Source organism: Lagenorhynchus albirostris, chromosome 11 (genome assembly GCF_949774975.1).
Source record: "Lagenorhynchus albirostris chromosome 11, mLagAlb1.1, whole genome shotgun sequence".
In the NCBI taxonomy this organism is placed as follows: domain Eukaryota; kingdom Metazoa; phylum Chordata; class Mammalia; order Artiodactyla; family Delphinidae; genus Lagenorhynchus; species Lagenorhynchus albirostris.
Window position 1 is genome coordinate 61,957,216 of NC_083105.1, and position 15,600 is coordinate 61,972,815.

Here is a 15,600-nt window from a genome sequence, read left to right on the forward strand (position 1 = left end):
GGACTTCCCTAGCTGCTTCTACCCCTTTCTCACCCCAGTGCCAAGGATGGTTATCAGGAGGCACCCACAGCCCAAAACAACTGGCAACCCCACAGTTGCTGGGAGTGTTCTGGAGCCCCAGACGTTCCCCTCTCCCGCCACCATCTGAACCTCACTCTGAGCTCAGCCCCCGGAGGCGCCTCCTGTCGCCACTGGGCACTGGTTGGCACTTTCCTGCAGGGCCACATGGGGCCAGGAAGGCCTGCTTCTTGCCCCAAAGCAAAACACGTCCCCACCATTGTCAGGGAAAGAAATGTTCCCTAAAAGCAGTGATACAAATTCTGAGACGCTATATAGCCTTGGAGTCAGAAGCCCTAGATTTGCGTCCTGGCCCTGCCACTAACCAGGCCTCAGTTTTCTCTTCTGTTAAGTGGGGTGAGGATGCCAACCTTACTCACCAACAAAATGAAGGCTAAATCAAGTCATACATGCAGTTCCTCGAAAATCCCCAAGGGATGATTATTCTCCAACTGGAGCTGAAGCGTGAGGTGCAGAGATCCCTGGGAGAGGGGACACCCCCCTGTGAAACCCACACTTGGGTGGGGAGGGCCGACTGAGTGGATAGGCTACAGACCCTGAAGACACCCCTCCAGGGCCTTCCCTGTGCCTTTGGGTCCACCATGTTACTCCCCTGAGACCTCCATTCTCCCCTCCAAAGCCACCTCTGCCTCTTTTGGGGGGAGAAGGCAGGTGTAGGAGGGTCCTGGGAGATCTCTGTCCACTCTCTGTGGCCGTGGAGCTTGCACGTGCTTCCCTGTCCACAGCTAGGGAGTGAGCGCTTGTCATCCTGGGGCTCCCCGCTGGTGGAGGGCACGGGCTCAGCTGTGGGCAGGACCCTGACTGACCTCTCCTGGTGCCGACCTGCAGGTGAGTGCTTCCATGGCTGGCTGGAGCCCCTCCTGGCTCGCATCGCCGAGGACGAGACGGTGGTGGTGAGCCCCAACATTGTCACTATCGACCTGAACACTTTTGAGTTCTCCAAGCCTGTCCAGAGGGGCCGAGTCCAGAGTCGTGGCAACTTTGACTGGAGCTTGACTTTCGGCTGGGAGACCATACCTTCACATGAGAAGCAGAGGCGCAAGGATGAGACCTACCCCATCAAGTAAGTACTGAAGCCTGGTGGGCCCACATCCTGGTCTCCATGGTCCCGGGGACCTGGGCCATCTCAGGTCAGCATTTATGAGGTGCTCTGTGAAGCACTTGACATATTGAATCATCATCCCCTATGCGGTAGGTACTGTGATTAGCCTTTAATCGTCATCCCCTATGCGGTAGGTACTGTGATTAGCCTTTAATCGTCATCCCCTATGCGGTAGGTACTGTGATTAGCCTTTAATCGTCATCCCCTATGCGGTAGGTACTGTGATTAGCCTTTAATCGTCATCCCCTATGCGGTAGGTACTGTGATTAGCCTTTAATCGTCATCCCCTATGCGGTAGGTACTGTGATCAGCCTGCTTTGCAGGTGAGAACTGAGGCTCCTGGTGATGGACAGCTGGCCTCAGACTATACACTAGAAAGCGGTGGACCCAGGATGCCCATCCCGCCAATCTGGCCCCAAGCCCGTGTCCCCATCATGGCTCTGTCCTACCTCTCACCATAGCAGCTGGCTCTCTCTCACCACCTTCTGTGTGCCAGGCCCTGGGCTAAGGGCTTTCCACACCTTATCCCATTTATTCCTCCCTACATGTAGAAGGGTGTGACTGCTGCTTTCAGAGAGATGGAGGGTAGAGGCCACTGTAAAATAGCCATTATAATAAGAGGGGGTGGTGTGTGCACCCAGGTCACCGTCTTTGAAGAGACTGAGAACGTATTAAAGGAAAATAGACAAATGTCCTGCCGTTTACAGTGTGTTGCAGTTGCCCTGAACTTTTTCGGGCAGAGGGCTAGATAGCAGATATTTTAGGTTTTGCCAGCTACAAAAAATAACCCTTTCAAAATGTAAAAACCATTCTTTGCCAGAACCTTAGAAAGCCAGGCCAGCTTTGGCCCACAGGCCACAGTCTGCCAGCCCCTGAGCTAGAGGGCAGATGCTTGAAAGTGTATCCATTGTTTGCTGCCCAGCTGGGTTTGCCTTCCCCTCACGCACCCACCCTGCCCCTCCCTCTCCAGATTGCCTGTTGGTGTTGTTAGAGACCACAGACGTCTCAGCTAAACCGTCTCAGCTACCCTCTGCTTCCGGATCATCTGTGCCATTGCTTTCCTATACTGGTCAGGAAACTGAAGGGTCAACAAAATATATATACCAGGGATGGAGGGAAGCAGAGTTTGGGGATACGGTGAGCAGAGATAAAAGGGAAGGCTTTCTACCCATGCACATGCCCAAATCCTAAGAAATGCTGCCCAGAGCCTCAGTAGGGAGGGCTCGGGTGGGCCACGGGAAGGAATCCCACGGTCCTGAACAGCCAGCCGCTCTGTGTCCTTTAGAAGGGGCAGAGGGGAAAGGAGAAGGCAGGAGAGAGAAAAGAAATTAGAACTCCCTATAGACCCTCTGCTTGATTCATAGATGTCTTTTGTTTGAGATGTACATCAACAAAACCCCCTTCCCCCAAGCTGGGGGCCAGGCACACAGTGGCACAGTCAGGGACAGGGCACCTGGCCCCCACCCATCACTGACGTCCCCCGCTCTGATGTCCGAGGACCATACAGCTGGAAGACAAAGCTCCAGTGTTTGAGGAATTAATTTGCTCCCTGATCCAAATGCCCTGGTGGTGTGCAGGGCTTGCCTGAGGCACTTGCATAGGACCCACCAGGAGGCCTGCAGGCAGCACCCTCCCTTCCTCCATTCCCAAAGTCAACGGGAGGCCAGGAGGAGAGGTGAGGGCCCAGGGGACCCTGAGAAGCAGGCCAGGAAATGCAGAGTGTTTCCAGAGGTTGCCTGTTGGTTGTGGGTCTGCAGCGAAGTTCCCCGTGTAGAGTTTATCCTCAGAGATAATTTGTCAGTGGCTTCTTGGTCAGAGGGACCTCTCAAAGCCAAGAGACAGGCCCAGGTCGGGGAAACCCTGAAGAAGTAGCAGGTTAGGGACTTCCCCAGTGGCGCAGTGGTTAAGAATCCACCTGCCAATGCAGGGGACACGGGTTCGATCCCTGGTCCAGGAAGATCCCACATGCCGCGGAGCAACTAAGCCTGTGCACCACGACTACTGAGCCTGTGCGCTAGAGCCCGCGAGCCACAACTACTGAGCCCATGTGCCACAACTGCTGAAGCCCGTGCACCTAGAGCCCGTGCTCCGAAACAAAAGAAGCCACCGCAATGAGAAGCCCCACGCACCGCCACAAAGAGTAGCCCCTGCTCGTCGCAACTAGAGAAAGCCCGCACACAGCAACGAAGACCCAGTGCAGCCAAAAACAAATAAATAAATAAAATTATTTTTTAAAAAGGGAAGCAGCAGGTTAGTTCCAGAATGCTCATCTAGAATCCCAGGACTCTCTGAGGCTTTCCTGGCCTTACTTGGGCTGGCTTAGAACCCCTGGGAGAGGCCACAACCAGTGACAGAAAGCTTGCCTGAGCTTGAGGGTTTCCCAACCGAAATTCCTTCCAGAAAGTGGCTGCAGGAGCCAACTTCAGGGTGATGACAACAGCCATAGGGTAACGCCAAGGTCCTGGGTAATAGCCTTGACCAGTCAGTCCAGTGAACACTGATTGAGCCCCTGCTGTGTGTGAAGCACCTTGACCGGTTCTGGGCTGACAGAGGTTTCTGCATGGTTGTGCCACATGGAGCCACCCACTGAGGGCAGCAAAGCCCCATCCAAGCCAGCCTGGCGTGGCACAGAGGCCAACAGCTAATGATCTCTGTGCACTCCTGCCCTGTCTGCCACCCCCGCCTCCAGCCCTTAGCCCAGCCCCTCTCATGAGCAACGTGGTATCTAAATTCTAGATGTTTTTGTCAATTAATCTAAACATGGGTCTGTGCCTCCCTGCCTTTGTCTGAAAGCCAGAATCTTGTTGTAGCCCCCAAATGCTCCCTGTAGTTCAAGTTGAGCTTAATTTTACCTCGCTTCCTACTCTGTTTCTGGGAGCACCGATGTCCAAAAACAATTTCACATAGCTTCTGATAACCGAGTATCTACTGTGCTTTAGGAACTTTGCTGCCAAAAAGCAAACGATTGTGGCTTTTCCCTCAGCTACTACACTGAGCTCTCAGAGGACAAGATCTGTCTCTCTTTACTCTGCACGACTAGCATGTAGCACAGGCCCTGGAAGCCCGTGTGTAACACATCCTTGGTTGAATGAATGAGTGAATGGATGCCTTTTAGAAGAGAGTAATGATAATTACATCTCTCCTCAACCTGATCTTAGAAGGTGAAGAGAACATAATAAAAGCTCAATAAACATTTGCTAAGTGCATAAGCTAGTGGAAGAGGGGCTGCATATCCCAGGTGAGAGGAAAGGAGGAGGGAGGGAGTTTAGGAGGCATCATCGGTGAGGTCACAGCTTTCCACGCCAGGTTCTGGCCCCTCTTCCCCCCAGAAGATGCACATGCTTCTCCCTCTGTCTCTCCAGATCCCCGACGTTTGCTGGTGGCCTCTTCTCCATCTCCAAGTCCTACTTTGAGCACATCGGTACCTATGATAATCAGATGGAGATCTGGGGAGGGGAGAACGTGGAAATGTCCTTCCGGGTGAGAGTGAAGAGGGCTTCGCGGGGGAACCACAACGGCCCAGGGGACGGCCTGAGAACCTGTCTCTGAGGCAGTGCCAGGGATATCAGTTCTTCAGCTGAACTTGGAAGGGTGGCTGTTTCCCGTCATGGCCCCACCTTCCCTCTGCCCCCTCCCTGTCCATGGCAGTAGGGGCTTGGGAGTCGGATTGGACAACTTGAGAACAAATTACTGGGCAGAACTCCTCAGAGGGAAGGGGGAATAGAGGTACTAGGAACCAGACATCTGGGGACTGGTGACATCTTTCATGATGTCTGTTGGAAAAGGGTTAGGGTGAAGGTGGAACAGGTCAGTAAGCAGTCACTATCCTTTTTCTGGAAAAATCAGGCTCTGCTTTCCAGGTCAGAGACCTCACGCCTTGGTAGCCTTAGGAGTTTCCCTCCCCCTCTGTTCAGCAAGCCCTTCATAACCATAGGAGAAGATGATGGCCAAATTCTGGTGGGCCCCAGAACGGAGGGATTTCAGGAATAAGGAAAATCAGGATTAGGTTGGAAGAAGGGCTTGCCTCTCCATGAAATCTACACAGATCCCCATCCAGTGGAGAGTAATTAACAAGAGAATGAGCTTGTTTATGAAGTCACCTCTCACAGTGCTTGGCACATACAAGCACATCATTGATACCTGCTGTTACTATGGCTATGATTATGTATTTCTGTTGCTGCTATACTAAAATGAATGACAACATACCTCCCAATCTAAAACCTGAAAAAAGGAGAAGACACAGGTGGAAGGGATGTCGTAAACCAGCCCTCTGACAGAGGAGGGTCACCAGCTCAGTCACCATAACTCCCATGGTTCTGATCCTAGGCTCGTCCATGAGCCTCTGACCTCTGTTCAGTCTCTCTGCAAGGAAGCTAGTGTGCCGAAGGTCCAGGTGACCACAAGCCACCTGATGGTAGCTATGAATTAATGAATTGATGCTTTGATTAGGTCACAAGTTGATCTCGATTTGGAGGAGCTTGAGTTTCCAGTAACACCTGCGTGAGCTGATAAAATCACATTTCCAGGTCAAAAAGCCAGATGGGGCTTCCCTGGTGGCGCAGTGGTTGCGAGTCCGCCTGCCGATGCAGGGGACACAGGTTCGTGCCCCGGTCCGGGAGGATCCCACATGCCGCGGAGCGGCTGGGTCCGTGAGCCATGGCCGCTGGGCCTGCGCGTCCGGAGCCTGTGCTCCGCAACGGGAGAGGCCACAACAGTGAGAGGCCCGTGTACCGCAAAAAAAAAAAAAAAAAAAAAAAATCCGGGTGTCCAGAGCTCACAGTAGGTAGATGCACATAAAATTCGCCAAGTGGCTTTTCTCCCAAGTGGGCCCTGGTAACCCTCAGGACCCTGCACATTTCTGTTTGCTTTAATCAGAGTGAACCAACATCAGAGAGCCAGAGACTGTGTAGTTATGGCCTGGGAAGAAGCCTGGTCAGTGTCTTTTTTTCCAGCGAGAGAGCGCAGCGCAGCATTTCCCTGAGTCCGTGGACCTGGGGTCTGGCACCCTGGGAATGGAACAGAGCTGCTTGCGGGGGAGGTTTTCCCACCCACCCCCTGAAATCCCCATCCCATATCCTCTTACGGCAGGTGTGGCAGTGTGGGGGCCAACTGGAGATCATCCCCTGCTCTGTGGTCGGCCACGTGTTCCGTACCAAGAGCCCTCACACCTTCCCCAAGGGCATCAGTGTCATTGCTCGCAACCAAGTGCGCCTGGCTGAGGTCTGGATGGATAGCTACAAGGAGATTTTCTACAGGAGGAATCTGCAGGCAGCAAAGATGGCCCAAGAGGTGAGCAGGGAGGGTGCTCAGGAGGTGTTTAGATGAATAGAAGGGCAGAATCCCAGCCCCTGGTCAGGAGCTTAATGATGACAGAGACCCACGCATCTCCACCACCTGGTGCCTTTACCCCTCAGACCTTGGGAGCTAGAGCCCAGGCTGTATTTTGGAGGCTAGAGCATGAAGAGAGGAGACTTTGTTGTCCCTGCCTGGAGAGCCCCAGTATCTTTTAGGAGGGGAGGGAGAAAAGATTTGGAGGAAGAACCTCTTACGGGAAGAATGGCTTTACTCTGAGAAACTAGGAACTGAGGACTGGGAGAAAAGTGGGAGTTCACAGGAGATGCAGGTGGTGCTGTGGGTGCGGGTCCCAAAGCCGAGGCAGGGGGGTTGGGATTAGATGTGGGGCCCAACTGGTCCTGAGCAGGAATGAACAGGAGACCCGCTCTGGGAGGAAGTAGTCCCAGAAACTCTGGGCTGCTTCCACCCAGAAAAGAAGGTCAAGGCTTGTGGAACTGACCCTGAGGGGGCTGGCTCGGTTGACAGAAATCCTTCGGGGACATTTCGGAGCGACTGCAGCTGAGGGAACGACTGAACTGTCGCAACTTTTCCTGGTTCCTGCACAACATCTACCCAGAGATGTTTGTTCCTGACCTGAAGCCCATCTTCTACGGAGCTGTGAGTCCTGAGAACCAATGTGCCCGCCCATCATCACAGAACCCCGGGGAGAAAAGTTCAGGACCGCTGACCCCGCAGCTGGATGACAAACAACTGATTTTTACTCTCCACGCTCCCTTATCCGGGAGGAGGACCGAGAGGCCACCCTGGGCTTCTAGAGCTAGCTAAAAACCTTGTAAGGAGGAAACAACCCCTAAGCAGCGGTTCTCAAATACTCACAGGCCTCAGAATCACCAGGAAGGTCTGTTAAGACGCAGGCTGTTGACTCAGGAGGACTGGGTTGGGGCCTGAGAATTTGCGCTTCTAACAAGCCTTCAGGTGATGCTGACGTCTGGGGATCACACTTTGAGAACCACTGCTCTTAAGGACATTCCCATATGCCCAGGGCTTCTCCCAGGGACCTGGCAGGTTGCCCACCCTGACCTTGCCCAACCCCTGGGCTCTGCACCTCACTTTACTATTCACTTCAGGCATCTGCCTGAATGAGCAGAGGAGGAAAGTCACAGAGGAGAAATCCAGCCGTGCACATTTATTCCAGGTGGATCCCACACCACAAACCGAAAAATTCCTAACTGTGCTCCCCTGGTTCCCCTTTCTGCTCAACATTCTGCAGCTCAAGAACCTCGGCATGGATCACTGCCTGGATGTGGGAGAGAATAACAATGGAGGAAAACCCCTCATCATGTACACCTGCCATGGCCTTGGCGGCAACCAGGTACGGAGCCCAGCCCGAGGCGAGCCTGTCTCTGGGGCATCTTCTCTCTTCACAGGCCCCCTTCCTCCGCTCATAATCGTCCTTTCCTGAGGACTAGGGTAGGGGAGATCCAGAGAGAGGGGGAGATACCAGCCCTGCCCCCAGTCTGAGGGGGAATGCATGATACCGACAGACAAGGTCTTAAGCGTGGACCGGGGCATCCAGAGAGGAGTGGGCAGCAGTGCTGGCTGCTAGAGAGGGGCTGGGGGGGAGGATTGGTTTTTGGTTGGGGTTTTGTTTTCCCACACTCCCCACCCTGGCAGGGGAGGATTCTTCATCAGAGGAGGCTTCCTGGAGGATGCCAGCTGCTGAATGGTGTTTTAGGGTGACGGTGGAAAATTTTTGAGCCCCTCGGCTACACTCAACTTCTATCTTCAATGCCTTCCCTACCCAGAAGGTACCACTATGATCCTAGCACCCATCAGTGACCCCAAAACAACTACCTACTGACATCTCACAGCTACCTGGCATCCTGGGAATTTCCCCCATGCCCTACAATGCCCAGCTCTTCCCTGAGGAATAACTAATAACCTCCCTGGACCCAGCCCCTCAATCTACCCTGAATGCCCAGCATTTGGTAAGTAAGAGGCACTTAAACAGAGTTGAGGGCTTCCCTGGTGGCGCAGTGGTTGAGAGTCCGCCTGCCGATGCAGGGGACACGGGTTCGTGCCCCGGTCCGGGAAGATCCCACATGCCGCGGAGCGGCTGGGCCCGTGAGCCATGGTCGCTGAGCCTGCGTGTCCGGAGCCTGTGCTCCGCAACGGGAGAGGCCACAACAGTGAGAGGCCCGCGTACCGCAAAAAAAAAAAAAAAAAAAAAAAAAAACAGCTGAAACAAGGAAAGGAGTGGCATGGGCCACTGAACAGGATGCCAACAGGATGTTCAAATGAAGACTAAGTCACTGGAGCAATTTCCTGTACCGCTGGCCCGCGTGGTGATTTTAGGTGGTACACTGATGAACATTTTTTCAATAGTAATCTATTAGCAAAAAAGAACTAGCGCATGATTTCACCAATAATGCTTTAAATGAGGCTTTTTTTTTTTGGAGTCCTGACCACTGGACCGCCAGGAAAGTCCCTAAGTTAAGTTTTTAACTAAAGAAAAAACCTTTAGTAACTATTATCTATCATTCCAGTATCACCCAGATGCGGTGGCACATGAATTACTGAAGTCTTGGCACCTACTCACTTTCCTCCCCAGGAGGCCATCTGTGGTTGGCATCTCAAGGCAGTTGGCTTTGGAAGATGGTGGGCAAACTCTCTGCCTGCCCCTCAGGACCTCCTCTTATCTTGTGTTCTAGTACTTTGAATACACGACCCAGAGGGACCTTCGCCACAACATTGCGAAGCAGCTGTGTCTCTATGCTGGTGCTGACACTCTGGGCCTTAGGGGCTGCCACTTCACGGGCAAGAATAGCCAGGTGCCCGAGGATGAGGAATGGAAATTCACCCAGGTGAGTCAGCGGCCCAGAAAGCTCAGAATCAAGAGCCTGAGACCACAACTGCCCCCTCCCTTCCTTCTGCATCTTCTGCCTGAGATACTACGGGGTGGATCCGGACAGTGTACAATAGGAAGTATGGAGAATGTGGGCTTGGTCACAGGCAGGGTTCTCAGGGCCTAAGTAAGGTTTGGTGATGGCTGGTTCTGCTTGATATAAAGATGGGGTCGGGGTTATGCTCCAGGACCAGCTGTGTCATAGCTCACGTATTTATAGGCTGAACACAAGTAGATGAAGTTGAAGAGTCACTTGTGGTTCCTGCCTGGCCTCTGTGTGCCGGGCACAAGGCTATGCACTCACATACATTGGTTTGGTTAATCTTCCAAGTAGGTGGTGTCCCCACCACTAGAGATGGGCCAGCCGAAGCTCAGCAAGTTTGTGACTGGCCCAAGACCCTTCACTAGTAAATGGTAGGCCTGGGGTTCTGATATAGATAAATCTGACTCGAAAGCATGGGTTCTTTCCATTACACCACACTGCCTCGGGATAAACGATGTAACTTCTACAGGATTGGGCCCAAACCAGCAGCCCCCAGTGAGCCTCCACACCCCACTCCACCCCAATCCCCAGTCCTTGGCTTGGGGAAAGAGGAGCCCAACCTTGGAGCTACAGGGAAGGGAGGAGTCTGAACACGATCAAAGGCAGAAGGTGCGGGTGGGCAGCAGTGGCCCAGGTCTTTGAGACTGGCCATCTGGAGTGGGGGGTGGTCCTGAAAGCCTTTTTCAGTGAGCCCATGGTCCTGCCTTCCTCTGTTCCAGCCATTCATGCTAAAGCTGGGGGTGAAGAATTGGTACCACGCACAGGTGGAAACTCAGGAATGCATCCCATCAGAGTATCTGGCATCCAAGGAAAGGAATTTGGAAGTGCCCTCTCTGTGCCTCATTGGGTTGCCTTTTGTCTACTGACCCCTATTTCATTGCCCCCTAGTAGCACTGTCAGAGGTCTGAGGCCCAGGCTGACCGTTTGCCGTGTCATCTTTTTAGGATCAACTCATCAGGAACTCAGGATCTGGTACCTGCCTGACATCCAAGGACGGAAAGCCAGCCATGGCCACCTGCAATCCCAGTGATCCCTACCAGCACTGGCTCTTCATCTAGGCCCTGGATCACCCCCCTGTGGGAGATCCCACAAGCCTCTTAGGAAACAGGATTTGGGGGAACCTGATGTTTGAGAACCTGATCATCAGTTCCCTGTCGGCCTTAAAGATGGATTTCAAACTCGATGCAAATCAAGGCAGGACCTTCCTACTCCTTGCAACAACATTGGGCCCATTTTCTTTCCTCCACGTTGGTGGAAGAGACCGTTAGAACACATAATACGTTACCTAGAGCTCTCCTTCTGCCCTAGAAACAGACTTGCAAAGCAGAGGAGGCAGCTGGGCTAGAGCCCAGGGCAGCAATGCTGATTTCAAGAAAAGTACCTCTGCAGCCACGTCCTGAATCCCTCATCATCTAGAACACCCACAGAATCCAGTGAAACAGTATATTCTACCAGAGGAATTAGAGGTCTAAGAGTCTCCCTTGCTAACATTACCTGAAGCTTCTTGACAGGAATCCTTTATCTCATTTCATCTGCACGATAGTCCCGTGAAAAAGACAGGAACCACTGTGCCCATTTTATAGACAAGAATGCTGAGGCAGAGAGAAATAAAGGAGCTGGTCTGTATCCTGAACCTGGGCTCCTCCCACCACACCACAAGAACACTAGGCAACTAGCCATCAGCTCCCCACTGTCTCTTCCCTCCAGTCTGATCATTTCTGGCTGGCTGGTCTCCATAAAGCCTAGAGCAGTGCAGCCAGGTAGCTGTGAGGGAGACCATATTTAGGAATCCTGAGATGTTCGTTTTGAAAGAAAACTTGTGGAGCTAGTGATTCTCAGGTTTAAGTCCCAGAACCTTTTTTCAGTGCTCCATGTATAATGTAGTTCAGAAGCAAAATAGCCACGGTTGAAAATGAGGGTGGGTGAGGGCATTGCCCACCAGACCCTGAACTTTTCTAAAAGTCTGCAAGCACAATTTGAAAATCATCGTTTTAGTCCAGCCCTATCATTTTCATATTATGAAACCAAGGCCAGATAAGTGAAGTTATTTGCCCCAGGCCACACAACCACGTATCGGCAGCCCTGAGGCTAGGACCCAGATAAGGCTAACGAGCCCTGGGAAGTCTGAAGAAGCCGGAACAGCAGGTAGTCTGGAGCACGACTGCGCGACGCCTCGTCTGCGGTTCTCGCGTGAACTCCCCGCACAGAGCAGACCTGCCGTGCGTGTCAGCTCTTCCCCAAGCAAGTTGGACCCCACCACGCATGGCTGCTTTGCCTGAAGTAGAGAGCCCAGCTGCCCAGAGGACTCATTCCTTCTTGGAGGGCTTCCTACTTGAGTAGCAGGCTGTCTTCTTGGACAGCACCACATGAGGGTGCCGTGGGACCACAGCTGCCTCTGCTTCCCACGCAACTCCCCGCCGCAGGAAGTCTCCTAGGTCCCATGGGGTAGCCCAGCCAAAGGGAGAGGAGAGAGTGGCCAGGACGTGTCCTGGAGTGGGGAAAGGGAAAAGTTCTTTCCCAGAAAGAGAAGAGAATTGCACATGAGATCCCACTGGAAATAAAGGTTTTATGGCATTGGTAAAGGAAGTTTGCACTGGGTTCCTCCTCCCCTGCTATGCCCCTTAGCTGATCCGTTTGGAGGATCAGTTGATTCAAGCTGTGAAGAATCACACACGTCTGAAAAGTTCTGTCACAGCCACTGTCTCGTCTCCAAATATCCTCTGACCCCCCAATTTAGCCTCCACGCTGTGTCAAGCACATGTAGACATGAGGAGATAATAAGGCTCTTCCCCCATGGAACTCATACTTCAGCTGGGAAAACAGAGAGGTAAGCAAGTCATGCCAAGCCTGCAGATGTTCAGAGATGTGCTACATGACTTAGAACAATTCTTAGGGAAGCCTCACAAAGTTGGTGACATTTGACCTTAGACCTCAAAGGATGTATCCTCAGGTAGGAAGAGCTCCGTAAGCAAAGGTCTCAAGTGTGAGAAAAGTCGCAGAGGGACAACAGTACATGTGGATGCAGGGAACCAGGAGGACTAAAGGGTGGGGGCGCAGTGAATGTAGAAGCTAGAAGGTCAGGACCACACTATGGCTTTCATGAGCCCTAGGCACTTGTGCCTTCATTAAAAAAGTGGTAAAGAGTATGTTTTACAACTGCATTGATATAACAACGAATATAATCCAGGATGATTGTATTCTGATTTTAAAAGAAACTGAAACATTTTTGTGGGCCTAAAAAGTATTGTGGGAGCTTCCCTGGTGGTGCAGTGGTTGAGGTGGTGCATCCGCCTACCGATGCAAGGGACACGGGTTCGTGCCCCGGTCTGGGAAGATCCCACATGCCGCGGAGCGGCTGGGCCCGTGAGCCATGGCCACTGAGCCTGTGCGTCTGGAGCCTGTGCTCCACAACGGGAGAGGCCACAACAGTGATAGGTCCGCGTACGGCAAAAAAAAAAAAAGTATTGTGGGCCTCAGGCACTGTACCTGCTGTGCTTACTGGGTTAGTCGGCCCTGTAGAACAGTGGCTTGGGGCCCAACTGAAAAGGCTTTGAATGCCATGCTAATAAGTCCAGTAAATCCTAGGGAGCCTTAGTCCTTAACTCCAATCTTAGCCCTACTCTTGGTTGCATTCAACATCCAAACATTTACCAGGCACTGTTTGTTTGCTATTTATCCTAATATTGCTCATACTCTCTATAGCATCACTCAAGAGCTCTCCAGCCCGATCTCACGACGCATGCCCAACTGAGGAGCCCTGCTGTGGTGCTCAGTTTCCTCACCCCGACCACACAGCAGCAGAGCATCTCGCAAGGGCGGTCAGCTAAGGGTAACCCACAGGGACTGAGAGATGCAGCAGGTTTGGGGGTGAAGGGAGGACTAGGGAAGAGAGGTGCTCAAGAAGAGGGAGAGGGCACGAACAGGGAGGTGGGAGGACTCAAGAAACCAGCTTCTTGGCCTCCCCTTAGCCGAGGATGGCCTTGCCCTAACCCCACATCTGCACTATTAAAATCCACCCCTCTGACCATTCTCAGGCTAACCTAAAACCTTAAGTCCTGCTTAAAATCTTATTTATTTATTTATTTATTTTTGGTCGTGTCGGGTCTTCGTTGCTGCGCGCGGACTTTCTCTAGTTGCAGTGAGCGGGGGCTCCTTTTCGTTGCGGTGCGCGGGCTTCTCGTTGCAGTGGCTTCTCGTTGCAGAGCATGGGCTCTAGGCGTGCAGGCTTCAGGAGTTGTGGTTCACGGGCTCAGTAGTTGTGATTCACAGGCTTAGTTGCTCGGCAGCATGTGGGATCTTCCCAGACCAGGGCTCGAACCCGTGTCCCCTGCATTGGCAGGTGGATTTATAACCACTGCGCCACCAGGGACGCCCAAGTCTTGTTTAAAAGCTTGATGCTAACCAGCCCTGTGTTACTATCTCCTGGCTCCAGGAACCTCTCTCCCCTTAGCACTGCGTGGCTCATCTCCTCTGGGGATCTATTTCCCACTTGAAGAGTATGGGCGCCATTGCCAAAAATGGATAAATGTCCCAGAATATATTCTTATTTTTAATTACAAAAATAAGGGACTTCCCTGGCAGTCCAGCGGTTAAGACTCCTCACCTCCAATGCAGGGGACACGGGTTCAATCCCTGGTCGGGGAGCTGAGATCCTGCAAGCCATGCGATATGGCTGAAAAATTACGAAAAAAGAAAAAGTGAAATTGATCCTCACGACACTGCCATACCTATTGATTCATTCTCTAGAAGTAGTAACTTCTAGAAAAGTAATAATTTCCAGGTATAAACCTTCTATACCCTTTTTCTATGAATATACATAATATATAAAGACACACACACAGAGTACCATATTGTTTGAAACTTGATGTCTTCATTTAATATACCAAGGACATCTTTTCATGTCAGGTCATTGAAGTCTAACTCATTCTTTTTAAAAGCTGGATAGTATTGGGATTCCTTGGTGGTGAAGCCCTGGTGGTTCGATCCCTGGTCCGGGAAGATTCCACATGCCGTGCAGCAACAAAGCCTGTGCGCCACAACTACTGAGCCTGTGCTCTAGAGCCCACGAGCCACAACTACTGAAGGCCGTGCTCCTAGAGCACATGCTCCACAACAAGAGAAGCCACCCCAATGAGAAGCCCGCGTACTGCAACGAAGAGTAGACCCCGCTCACCGCAACTAGAGAAAGCCCACACGCAGCAACGAAGACCCAATGCAGCCAAAATTAAAACCAAATAAATAAATAAATTTATTTTTTTAAAAAGCTGGGTAGTATTCCTTAATATGATTAAACCCAATTTCTCTAACCTTCCCCTATTGATGAATACTGAGTTTTGATGAATACTGAGTATTCATGAATACTGAGTATTGATGAATACTGAGTTTTTTCCAATTTTGCGACAAACTTTATGACAAACTACACAAAGTTTGGTGACAGACTACACTAGAACCCACATCGTTGTACATTCATTAGTCTGACCAGCGTGGGAGATGAGGCTGGGTGTGTAGATTACTCAATGGCTTGGGAGCATTGAGTGCAATCCTAAACAGTTTGGTTTTTAAGCAAATACAGATAAGGCTTCGCCAAGGGTGCAGCGTTGGATGTGATATTGACCCTGCGCTCAAGGGCTCACTTTGGAGTCTGTGATGTGGAGGGGTAACCTTTAAGAGGTCCTTGAACCTCCCCTTGGACTCCTGATCCTGGGGGCTAGAGCTGTCTCCCTATTCTCCAGAGGAGGCCACGGGGGGTGGGGGTGGGGGGGCGGGTGGAGAATGACAAAGGAGGCCCGGATTCCCCAGCCAGCTCAACTCTTCCCCCCCCTCCCCCGGGGTCTCCTTTGGGTTAGAATGTTGGGGGTGGGGCTGGAGAGGGAGCCCTTAGTGCAATTCCCACCCATCACCCCCCACACCCACCCCCAGCTCAAGGACCTGAAAAGGTGACCGTCTGTACAGAACTCCTTCCTCAGCCTTTTCCAGGCCTCTCCCACACCTGCAGGCTTGAAACTTGAATTCTGGAGTGTCTAGGCAACAAAAGCCCCCAGGTGAACTGGCATACTTTCCTGCCTGCCACCCCCTGGGCTTCTGGCTTCTCTCAGCCTAAGTCCACCCACAGTCCTTGCTCTGGGACCTCCCAACCCAAAGTTCTCTGCCCACCGCAAGGTCCGCGGCACCTCCCTC

At 52.1% G+C, this 15,600-nt stretch overlaps 1 protein-coding gene across 4 annotated transcripts in view; it reads left to right on the top strand.

Moving 5' to 3' along the window:
• The window catches only part of GALNT6 (polypeptide N-acetylgalactosaminyltransferase 6), a 35,422-nt gene extending 23,417 nt beyond the window's left edge, over positions 1-12,005 (top strand). For all 4 annotated transcript variants that reach the window (XM_060166201.1, XM_060166199.1, XM_060166200.1 and 1 more), the window contains 7 exons: positions 907-1,141; positions 4,543-4,660; positions 6,269-6,469; positions 7,001-7,132; positions 7,746-7,847; positions 9,187-9,339; positions 10,368-12,005. In XM_060166201.1, coding sequence (XP_060022184.1) covers positions 907-1,141; positions 4,543-4,660; positions 6,269-6,469; positions 7,001-7,132; positions 7,746-7,847; positions 9,187-9,339; positions 10,368-10,481 — 1,055 coding nt within the window. In that variant the 3' untranslated portion in view covers positions 10,482-12,005. The remainder of the gene's footprint in view (positions 1-906; positions 1,142-4,542; positions 4,661-6,268; positions 6,470-7,000; positions 7,133-7,745; positions 7,848-9,186; positions 9,340-10,367) is intronic.
• The last annotated feature ends 3,595 nt before the right edge of the window (positions 12,006-15,600 follow it).